We start from the raw sequence: 12036 nt of genomic DNA, 5'->3' as shown, positions 1-12036 counted from the left end.
ATCTTGATGTTGCGCATCCAATCGTTATAGTTTGAGCCATCCATAACGACTTTGGAGCAGATATTGAGCAAAGAGAAGTTCTGGTTGGAGGAGGATGAAGCAGAAGTGTTTCCAGGAGTAGACATCTGAAAAGAAAGAAAGTTTTAGTTAGATTTCAAGATACCTCAATATAATAACCCAAAGATAAGACGAAACAAACGAAGTGAAATTCCTAATTATTTTGAGATACATTGAAACTATTTAATGGCATGTTTTAATCTCAGATTATGCTCTTCTATTTGTGACTGGGATGCCGAGGATCACAAACAAGATGTGAATAACCATGCAAATGTGCTTGGTAACCTCATTGTCTTTATCATTAACTATTGATGTGCTGGTAAACCACACACGCTCCATCAAAATGACAATTATGAGATACCCATTACTACTCTTTATTAGTGCCCTTTAGTGTGCTGGTTAACCACACACGCTCCACTAACGACCAATAAAGCATAATGTGCAATTTCATGGATTAACATACTTTTCACATTTTTCCTAAAGTAACTAGAGTTGGGATTTTAAAAATAATGTTCTAGTACTTTCTTTAATGTCATTATACTTTTAATGAGAAGTAGTTGTCCTATTAAATCCGTTCTGCTAACGACCCTCCACTAATCAAGGAAGCGGTGGGTGAGAGTGGACACCCATTCAACTACCATTTTATAGGCAGTTTCCTTATACCCCCTTATAGATTAGCTTCGTGAATGAGGCATACTAGCGATTTGACTGACCATATTCTTATACATATATAATATTAAACTTTTAATCATAATACATATATAGGGTGTGTTTTAAAACATTTTAAAACTTTAAGGGTTTATATAAATTTCGAAATTCAAACTATTAAATTTAAATTTAAATAAACCAATTAACTAGATTTAATATTTATCTTTTAATTAACTATTAATCAAATTATTAAATCTTGTAAGGATTATCCAATTAAATTAATCAATTAATTTAATCCTAATCCTTATCCCTCTAAATTTCGAAAAATAGGGTAAGGATAATTATCCAATTAATCTAATTAAGTAACAATTATCCAAAACAAGAAACCCTAAAACTTCTAGCAATTTCGAAATTTACAAGGGAGGAGGCTAGGGTTTTCACAACCCTAACCCTAATTTCGATTTGGGTTCTTTGGAGGCTAGGGTTTTCGAAAAAAACCCTTTTATCCAAAACCCTAGAAATCGAAAATTTGGCCTTTAGGGTTTAATAGCTATAAACCCTAATTTGCAATTCAACAATTATAGCAATTCAATTTAAAATAAACAATGGCTCTGATACCACTAATGGGTTTTAGGTAAAACAAATAAACTAGAAAACAATTCCTAAGTTCACATGCAACCTACTTTGGATCTATGTTTTAACTATTGAACATATAACTTTGAATTGCAAAACAAGAACCCTAGAGGAGAGAGGCTAATTTCGAAATTAACAAACTAGGGTTTAGGAGTTACATACCTTTCAATTGTTATAGCAAACAATTGATAATCCTCTTGATCTTGATCTTGATCTTCTTGGAAGCTTAGCACCACAAATGTAATGCCTCTAATGGAATCACACCCAAGAACTAGCAAGAAGGAAACTTGGAGGAGAGAGGATGGAGAGAGTATGCAATTTCAGCCTTAGGGTTTCTTCCAAAGAAATCAGTGACCTCAAATGTGAGCCAGGAGGCTCCTTAAATAGCTGAGGGATCTAGGGTTTAGGGAAAACCCTAGTTATCCTTTGCTTAGGGCCTAAGCAAGATCCAAAGGCCTTATTTGGACCCCTTGGACGAAATCTCTAGGGTTTCCCCTAAGAATTTCGTCCACCTCCTTCCAAGGGGGTTCTGGAACCTTCCACTCAACTATTAGTTAATTGCAAACTAGTCCCTGCACTTTATAATTAATTCTTTTAACCCCAAAATTAATTGTGATTAATTTCTGGCTAACTACTAATTAAACATAATGATTTCTAATTAATATATTAATCTTTTAACATATTAATAAATCATTTATATTAATTCATTAATCTTATAAATTAATATCTCTCCTTTCATAATTTCCTTGTCCAGTTGCTAGGTTGAGGGCAACCCAAAAGGACTATGCTGCTATCAATTCAAGTACATACCAATTATAGTTATGGGTTTAGACACCTAATCCAACAATTATAACCATACAAAGACTAGATGGCCTAATACAACGTTTTGAAGGCGTTAAAAGCTGTTGATAACAACTGTCACTCGTAGGCGTATATGCCTGACTATAGCTAGCAGTCTGAGTGCGGGGTTGTCAATCCCAATATAGATCTATACACACATGGTTTCGATCCCTGATTTGGAGATTCTGGTTATAATTTCAGGACTTTAACTACGTTGTTTAAATGAACTAAACAACCTGAATCAAATGACTCATAAAAAGCATATAGACGTTACATGTATAATAGTTATGAAAACACATGTGTTCAATCAGTGTATATTGACACCAAAATAGTTATAGCAAAATACAAAAGATATGACTCAAAATAGCTCCATCTTCTCAAAAAGCTCGGGGAGTACCTGTTTCTTGTTTCCCTGAGAATACAAGTAATTTGAAAAGAGAGTATCAGCATAAAGTTGAGTGAGTGCATAAATATTTATGTTTAAAAGTATGTTTTCTGTTCTTTGAATATGTAAATTGTTTCAGAAAATCCCATATTTTCTGCTGTATATGAAAAGTAGTTTTAATCACATAAAACCGTTCTATTTGTAAACCAATGTTTTGTTTTTGTATCTTTTTTGTATAAACTGTAAAAATGAGTGTGCCTGGCTTCACCAGCTGTTATTGAATACTGAGATGTAATACTGTAAACTGTATTTTGATAAACTGGTACTTTGAAAATGTACTCATGTTTAGTTAATTATAGACTAACCATACTGTTAATATCTTTTTAATGAGTTATTATAACCATACAGAGACTAGATGGCCTGATACAACGTTTTGAAGACGTTAAAAGCTGTTGATAACAACTGTCACTCGTAGGCGTGTATGCCTGACTATAGCTAGCAGTCTGAGTGTGGGGTTGTCAATCCCAATATAGATCTATACACACATGGTTTCGATCCCCGATTTGGAGATTCTGGTTATAATTTTAGGACTTTAACTACGTTGTTTAAATGAACTAAACAAGCTGAATCAAATGACTCATAAAAAGCATATAGACGTTACATGTACAATAGTTACGAAAACCCAATCATTCTGAAATGAATGATTGATAGTATGCCCCTGAATTAGTATATGAAAGATGTATACTCTTGTTTTAATTTTGAATCAAACCCTTGTTCTTGTAAAACAATGTACTTTAGTATACTTGAATTGTGAATTAATGTTTTGTGAATCATAAATTATACCTATTATAATTTATATGTACTTTCTGAATTGATAGTAAGTATTCATGAATGCAACCCCTTGCTCAGCATGTTACAAAGGGTATCTAAACTGAATGAAATAACTTTTATATATTTATATACATATACAATTATATATAAGTAGAATTTAAACGATATTCGTACAAATAACTTATACTATAAGCCCACATCCAAACAAGGAAAAGGACCCAAAATGAGTTATCAGTCCTAAGCCCTTTAAATCTTATTTATATATATATATATATATATATATATATATATATATATATATATATATATATATGATTTTTGGGAAAAATATTAATTTATAAAAACATTTAAAGAGTTTAATATTTGGAAATATTTTTAATGACTTGAATGTCATTTTAAGACATTTTGAAACTATTTGTTTGTAACACAAAATCCTTGTGTTAAACTTGTATTCTCTCCCCCCCCCCCCCCTTAAAACTGTAAAAAACTATGAAAATACGGGGGTATGAACTCACTTGGTAAGAGTGACGATTTGATGAAAAACTGGGCTTTATGCGGGCAGCACTTCGGCTGGAAAGAGGTTAGCTTCTCGAGAATTTCGGGGCTTCGGGCTTTCGTCAGAGCTTGGATATGTCACCGGGGCGTCGGGGTAGTCTTGAGAGGCTTAAAAGTGTGTGAATATAGGAGAGAGGTTGGAAATTAGCATCTAAAACCGGAGGTCTCAGTTTCTATTTATAGGAGGCTGAAACCTCCTCGTACGCTGGGCGTACGTGCGTACGCTGGGCGTAGCGTACGTGCCCAGCCTAGTCGTTACGCGTCGAAGCTAGTATGCATGCATGGCTCGCATGCAACGAGAGGGTGACAGAGCATCGACGTGGCCGGTTCCTGACCTTGTTTCCGAGTACGCTGAGCGTACTCTTGTACGCTTGGCGTACTCGCATTTATTCAACTTCAAAAATTCATAACTATTGCATACGAGCTCCGTTTTTGACGTTTTTTATATCCACGCGTAGGTGAGACTATGATCTACAACTTTCATTTAGACTCCGTCGGCTAATTTTGAATTTATTTTTAAAGTTATATTTTTAACAGGCTGAGACAGGAAAAGTCCGTTAAAATTTTATAACTTATTCATCCGACGTCCGTTTTTGTCTGTCTTTTTACCGTTGTACTACTATTTACGAGAACTTCGATTCTCGTTTAGGTTGTGTCGGCTAAAAATCACTCGATCTTTATTTCGAGTTTTTAGATGTATACTGCTATATTGAATCTTAGAAAAATCATAACTTACTCATACGAAGTCAGATTTTGACGTTCTTTTTATGAAAGTTCTCGGTTTAACTTATTCTATAACTTTCATTTAGATTGTTAAGGCTAAAACGCATTTTATTGAAAACTCACTTTTTACGCTGAACAGTGTTTCGCCGGTTTTGTCGCGGACCTTTGATTGGTCATAACTTCTTCGTTATAACTCGGATTTTAGTGTTCTTAGTATTTTTGGAAACCTTGTTAAAATCTCTACCACTTTGTTCATCCCAATCGAAATTATTTAATACTTCATTTTTGAGGGTCGATTATGTAAATGCACATAGTATACAAAAATTTCTCTTTATTATTTTAAAAAGAACTACTAATTGATCTATACTATTACATAGATTTGAAATAACGATTTGTTACAGAACCCTAGCCTTGAGAGAAAAGATCCTGGAGCCTTTTTGGTAATTTTGTGCATTCTTGTTGAGGAAGAAGGTCATTGAAGAAGGTGATGTTGCATGCAAGCTTGTGGATCCAAAAACTAACTCACTTTGTGCATATTTTGAAGGTATAAAGTCCATACCTTGCTGATGTTCTTTCTAGATTTATTTAGATGGGTTTTTATGAACTTTTTGTCCCAAATCTTGGACCTTTGTAGGTATGGGGTACTCCAGAGCGTTTTGGTTGTCCTTTTAGATGTTTTAGAGTGCCTTGATTCATAAAAATGGTTGCTTGATCGTTTGCTTTGGCTCATGTATGATTTAAGTGACTTAGAGTGTTGTAAAAGTTAGGGCTTTGTGTTTTGTGCCCTATCTAGCCATGCAAAGGTTTAAAGTCAGTGATTTTATGGGTTAAGACATTCTATAGTGGTCAGTTCTGAAGTTGGAATAAGTGTCTTAAAGGATTAAGACATAAAAGTTGGGGTTTTGGGACCAGTCAGAGTACGCTAGGCGTACTCCTAGCTACTCCCCGCATAACCATGCTCGTCCCCGTCTTCGCTGTTTCGAGATGTACGCCCCGCGTAGGAAGGGTACGCCCCGCTTACGGACGAGAAGGTTGAATTGTTGACTTTTGCTGACTTTTGACTTTTGGTTAAAAGATTTAGGGTTTTTGACCATGGAAGGGAAAATGGTATTTTTTTCCCTCCAGGGGCATAGTGGTGGGATTTGGATCGTGAGTTGGGTTATGACCTTAATTGACTAGGGATACTTGTTATGTTTATTAGGCGGAGTCTAGTTCCGGCAGTTAGGGAGTGAGATTTACCAGTCATCAGTATTAGGTGAGTCTCCTCACTTATTCTTACATGTGTAGTAGAATAGTTGTATATATTTACATGTGATAACCATCTGGGTCTAAGTGCTATTACTATGTATATGTTGAGACTTCGGGGTAGTCTCCAGTGTTGTTGATAACCCACTGGGCGTGCAGTTTGCCCACTGAGACTTCAGGTAGTCTCCAGGGTTGCTGATAACCTTTAGCTGTTTATTTGTGTTATACCGTGTGTGGTATTTTGGGGAACACACTATGTTTCGTGCTTACAGTTGTTGATTATATGTGTTTCAGGTACTTATGAGGATCGTGGGAAAGTGAATGTCTGATTGTACACACTCGCTGGGAGATTTGTTATTGGGCATTAGGTGGCACTTTGATATTTGTAGTGATGATTTGTATTTGATACTTGTGATTTTCTAATGGTTTGGTTTATGAACAATATTTCGGGTAAATTAAAAATGAAAGATTTGGTTTGAAATTTGAGGTGTTACACTTAAAGTGTTAAGACCTATGGGTTAATGACTAGTCAAAAAAGGGTTAAGTGCTTGGAGAAACTAGCTTCTTACTACACTTCATGAAATCCAAAATTGGGTCTTCCCTTTTTACTATCTTTAGTTTTGTTAAGAACACATGAAGAACACTTGCATTTTAACTCTCTTGAAGTTCATGCTTTCGTTATGAACTTCAAACTTAAGAGTATAAGAGTTTATGGACTAGCATCTACATCAAGTTGGTTTCATATTGGTGTCTCAAAAGTTTCCACATTCTCCATCAACTTCCAAGCCTCCTTTTGAGGATTCAAAGACTACGAAGGCTGTTATGTTCTTTTACTTCTTTGGTGCTTGTTTTCTTTCCAAACTTTGCAAGAAGATTCGTGATTGGTTATAATTTGTTTTATGTTGTTCAAAATCAAAGTTTCCTATTGCTAAATCGTATGGTTTTTATACTAATTTCTGAATAAAAACCCAACAGAGGAAGTCAATGATTTTGACTTTTCCTTCCTGAAATTAATCGGATTAAGTTTTGAAGAATAACAATGGAGGCCGTGAGGATTTGGGTTTAATCTGGGTGAGGTTGGGGGGGGGAGGAGGTTGGGGTTTATTTACTTATTTTTTTATTATATTTAAATCAATTAAAAAGAATAAAGAAAATATAAAAGAAATTCAAAAGGGCGTAAATGTCACTTCATGTGTCTCAAGGACTAACCATACAAATTTTAGAACTCACAATGACCATGTTCGCAAAAGAAAAGCAAAAACTAAAATTATGACATTTGATAAATCACATTGACCATTCATGTAATTTTGTCTTATAAATATGTTAGTCTCACAAAATAAAGATGGTATAAATTAGTAAAATAAAAAGAGTGCTACTATATGTACCAGGTACAAGCTATTACATTCACATAGGACATATAAAACAATTTAAGGGGATACCTGGGGGTGTGCAAACCCAAACCAAGAAACCGACAAAACCGACAAAACCGAAACCGAAGCAAAACCGACGGTTAGGGTTTAAATTTTTTAAAAACTGAAAAATCGGGTTCGGTTTCGGTTTTTACCAAGAAACCGACCCATCCAACCCGAGAAACCGACCCATACTTGATAATAGACTATTTCAGGCTTTGGTTGTAACTTATAATAGACTATTTGTTGTAAGACTCATGTTTTTTGATGTATTTAACTTTAATTTGATGTTTTTTGAAGTATTTAACTTGTTGCTTCATTTATGGAAAATGGGTTAAAACCCAAAACCCATGTGATTAAACCCATAACCCGTGAGTGTATGGGTTGAACCCAAGAAACCGAAAACCGCCCAAACCGTACTCAGAGCCCAAGAAACCGATCCTATTAGATTCTGAAAACCAGAAACCGACCATTTATGGGTTGGATTGAGTTTGGGTCCAAAACCAACCCAAGCCGACCCATACACAGCCTTAGGGATACCTATAAAATTTCCCAATAAGAACTAAAATACTTTTTTTCACGAACCAAGTTAAAAAGACAGGGGAAAAATATATTATAATTTATTTTAAATATAAAAATAAACTAACTAGTATGGGCTAATAATGAACAAAATGTAAGTTTTAAATGGTGCCTTAATTGAGTTATTCCCATTTATTCCTCACCAAAGAGAAAAAAGAAACATCTGTTTCAGACCGTTTGTGGGTGGTTTCCTCCTTCCCTCCCTCACGAAACATTCCTTCTTTTCCGCCACCATCCACCACCCACAACCACCGCCGCAACAGTACAACCCCTACCTTTATACAATCTCAGAAGAACACAAAAACTAAACTCCAACAACATAAATATTCAATTACTCACATGGATCTGCTCTCTTCTTCCTCTGCTACTCACCTTATCACCTTCTTTCTTGCTTTATCATTTCTCTCCAAAGGTAATTTTTCTTCAAAGCTTTCCATGATTATAAATTACATCTGGGGTTTCTTCCATTTTATCACTCATTTGATATTTTCTCACACACTATGTAGGTGTTTTCGGAGCTACATTCTCATTTGTCAACAAATGTGATTACACAGTATGGCCAGGTATACTCGCCAATGCCGGAAGTCCAGCACTCGACACCACCGGTTTTGAGCTCCCGGAAGAAAGCTCTCGTACATTCCAAGCTCCGACCGGCTGGTCCGGCCGCTTCTGGGGCAGAACCAACTGCAAATTCGACAGATCCGGCTCCGGTACATGCCAAACCGCCGACTGCGGTTCTGGTCAGGTGGAATGCAACGGAGCAGGAGCAGCTCCGCCGGCAACACTAGCGGAGTTCACACTCGGTTCAGGCGGGGCAGACTTTTACGACGTCAGCTTAGTAGACGGCTACAACATAGCAATGATAGTCGAAGCTTCCGGCGGCTCAGGTCTCTGTGCAACCACCGGGTGCGTCAATGACTTAAACCAGCAGTGCCCGAGTGAGCTGCGGGTGGAGTCAGGTCAAGGATGTAAGAGCGCGTGTGAAGCGTTTGGTAGCCAGGAGTACTGTTGCAGCGGCGCGTATAATACACCCGCCACCTGTAAACCGTCGGTGTATTCCGAGATGTTTAAGTCTGCTTGCCCTAGATCGTATAGCTACGCTTATGATGATCCCACCAGCACCTTCACTTGCACTGGGGCAGATTATACGGTGACGTTTTGTCCTTCCATGCCAAGGTTAGCTTCTCTGTTGTACTTTACGTATTAACAAATTGTACATTTGGCCGACATCAAACACTACGAATGCTTTATGTACAACGGTATTATTTTATTTTATTAATATTTTTACATTTATTATTTATGCTACAATTATTACATTTCTAAGCTATACAAAGCATCCGATGCACTAGTGTATGATTATTATTTTTTAAATTAATTGGTGTATTTACATTTTTGCAGTCAAAAATCTTCACGCGACACTTCTCCGGCAACCACCACCACCGATGGTAATACCGATACCAACACTAACACCAACGCTACCCCAGGCGGCGGTGGTGAAGATTCGTTTTCCGGGTCAGGTGTAGAATCTGGAAACGGAGACGGTTCAACGGGTGGGTCTGAGTCTTTGTCTGGGTCAGGATCCGGGTCAGGGTCCGGGTCCGAAGCTCTTGAGGCTAATGGATCATGGTTGGCTGGTTTAGCCATGGGTAGTGGTTCAATAAGGGTTCAGCCTTTTGGTGCGACTCTTTGCTTTATTGTTCTGCTATGTTTTTTCTTGGGTTAGGCTTTTGTCCAGATGGTGCAAGTTTCATTGCATAATGTACAAGTTGATGTAATGGCATTTTTCATGGTTTTATTGCTTTTTTAGCTCTAGGAAAACATGGGGAATTTTTCTTTTGGCAGCTCCTTTTCCAGAGCAAATCTGACGCACTCCAGAGTGGCATAATGTAAGTGGACACTATTGACCTTGTATTGAAGGGCGTGAAAGAGGTGGACTTTAGGGGTAATTTTGTCTACTAAAGTGTCTTATTTTCTGGAAAAGTTGTAATATGTAAAAACAGTTTTTTAGGTTTTGATTCTTCGTGTCTGTTAGATATTATTTAATGTTGATATTTGTTCTTGGGATATTAATTTAGGAGTTATTCATCAAAATATCACATATTAGGATAATATATTATGATGATTTTTTTTATTGGGACTACCACAAAACTGTGAAAGCTAAGTTGTGGTAAACCTTGACTTGATGAAAATGTTTGCAAAGAGGAAAGAACGTCCGTATTATCATGTTTCATTGTTTTTTAGACTTTTTAGTCCACACTGAATCGACTAACCTTTATAAATGTGTATGATATTTTTAGAAAATTATAAATTTAGCTTAAGTTATTAATGATTTTTCGAAGAATAACTAAACATTAGGATTTTCATAAAATAGCCACACAAACCGTAGATGAGGGAGGCTCATCTGCGGTTTTGTGTACTCAGCTTCGGTTTCGTCAAATCCGGACAAACATGCCTTTGGTTTCGTCTGTTGGGCTGAGGTTTCATTACCCCGTCTTCGATTTTGGCAAACTCTAAAAAAATCATTTCTAAGATCCCGAAATCGCAGATGTCATTTGATCATCTGTGGTTTCCTCTCATCTTGGCTACGATCATCTGTGGTTTCCTCTCATCTTGGCTTGGCTACGGTTTTTTCACCCATGCTTTTTCTATATTTGTTTTAATCTAATATAAGTTTGACTATGATATTATAACTTAAAATCTTACAAGCAACTAGTATATGTTCAAGGGTTAACACATAAATTAAAAAAATCGGATAATATGAAGAACATAACCGAAGATGGCATTTTCATCTGCGGTTGTACAAGTCTGTAATGCACAATTTGTGAATTAGAGACTTGTACCACCGTAGATGACAATGCCATCTTCGGTTTCGTTCTTCATTTCATCTGATTTTTTCGATGTTCGAGAAAAAAATAGCAAAAAAACATACACATAACTAGTAAATAAGAGCTGATGTTGCCATAATTAGTCATATATTTTGAGCAATTATCTTAATATTTATGAGCCTAACTGATATATTTGAAGATAAAAGATACGGATAATGCTTAAAAATCTAAATTTGCAGACAAATTTTTGTGTTGAAGAGATAAGGAAGAAATTGGAGCTGAATGGGGCTAATAAGGATGAATATTCAAAAGTTGTCTGATATGTTGAAGACCCAACTTGAATGAAGAGAAGAACGCGACACGACCAAGCTTAAGAGTTTGATTCGGATAATGATACACGATAATGCGCGACACGACATACACCTTATGCAGTACAAATTCTACGTTGTCCTACAACTATAAATAGATCTTCTCATTTTATTCCAGAGCATGCCAACTTGAAGAGATAAATCAAGTTACGATTTTTCTTAAGTCTGGCCTGATTAAAAGCCGAAGAATACGTTGGAGCAAGCATTAGAAGATCAAAGCGCGAAATTTCTAGATTAATCATTCGGTTTGCATTATGTATTCTCTTATGATGTTTGAGTCTATTAAGACCACACACTACCCTCCTATTCTGTCTACCATATTTTGTGGTGTTCTCTTCGATGATAATAATTGAAACCACCACGACCACCCCCTAGTCCATTAGATTGACGATAATTAGCATATGTATGTGTGTAATTCGTGTCTTAATTAAGCCACATGAATTGTGCTATTTTTTTTCAAGAAAAATTCTCTTACAAAACTTTGAGGAGTTGGAACGAGCTATATGAATTTGACTTATTTTTTCCTGCTCGATTATGTAGAAGAAAAATATTTCAGGTGAAAATAAAGCAACATTTATACGTTAATCAATAAATCATATGTTTCAGTAACATTAGTGTCTAACATAACATATTGTCTTTGGGTTGTTTTGCTCTTAAATTTAATAATTCAAACAATTACCTAAACCAACATCCTCAATAACTTTGGACATTGTTCATCTTCTACAAGTGTGAGCCGCATATTAATTCTAAAGGAGCACAATATTTTGAAGGGTCATAATTTTGCTGATGTCCCACTCAGACGAAAAAAAATTGTAATAGTTCAAGAAGCTCAACGACCTATAGAAGGATCATAAAAGTTGCAGTCCTCCCCTTGTTCATCTTTTTACACTCTATATCACCCATTTCCAAGTCATTGTGGGGAATCCAGTTCTTGCCTT

At 36.1% G+C, this 12036-nt stretch overlaps 1 protein-coding gene across 1 annotated transcript; it reads left to right on the top strand.

Annotated features, from left to right (window-relative positions):
- Window positions 1-8019: 8019 nt before the first annotated feature.
- Window positions 8020-9920, top strand: LOC145107547 (Pathogenesis-related thaumatin superfamily protein). The gene is made up of 3 exons (XM_079044450.1): window positions 8020-8317; window positions 8412-9081; window positions 9304-9920. The coding sequence occupies exons 1-3, from the start codon at window positions 8245-8247 to the stop codon at window positions 9626-9628; spliced, it is 1068 nt and encodes a 355-aa protein (XP_078900576.1). The 5' UTR covers window positions 8020-8244; the 3' UTR covers window positions 9629-9920.
- Window positions 9921-12036: the final 2116 nt, after the last annotated feature.

Source organism: Lactuca virosa, chromosome 4, assembly GCF_052849685.1.
Source record: "Lactuca virosa cultivar CGN04683 chromosome 4, Lactuca_virosa_CGN04683_v6, whole genome shotgun sequence".
NCBI classification, from domain to species: Eukaryota; Viridiplantae; Streptophyta; class Magnoliopsida; order Asterales; family Asteraceae; genus Lactuca; species Lactuca virosa.
Note: the sequence above shows the minus strand (reverse complement) of the source record. Positions and strands in the feature narration are given on the sequence as shown.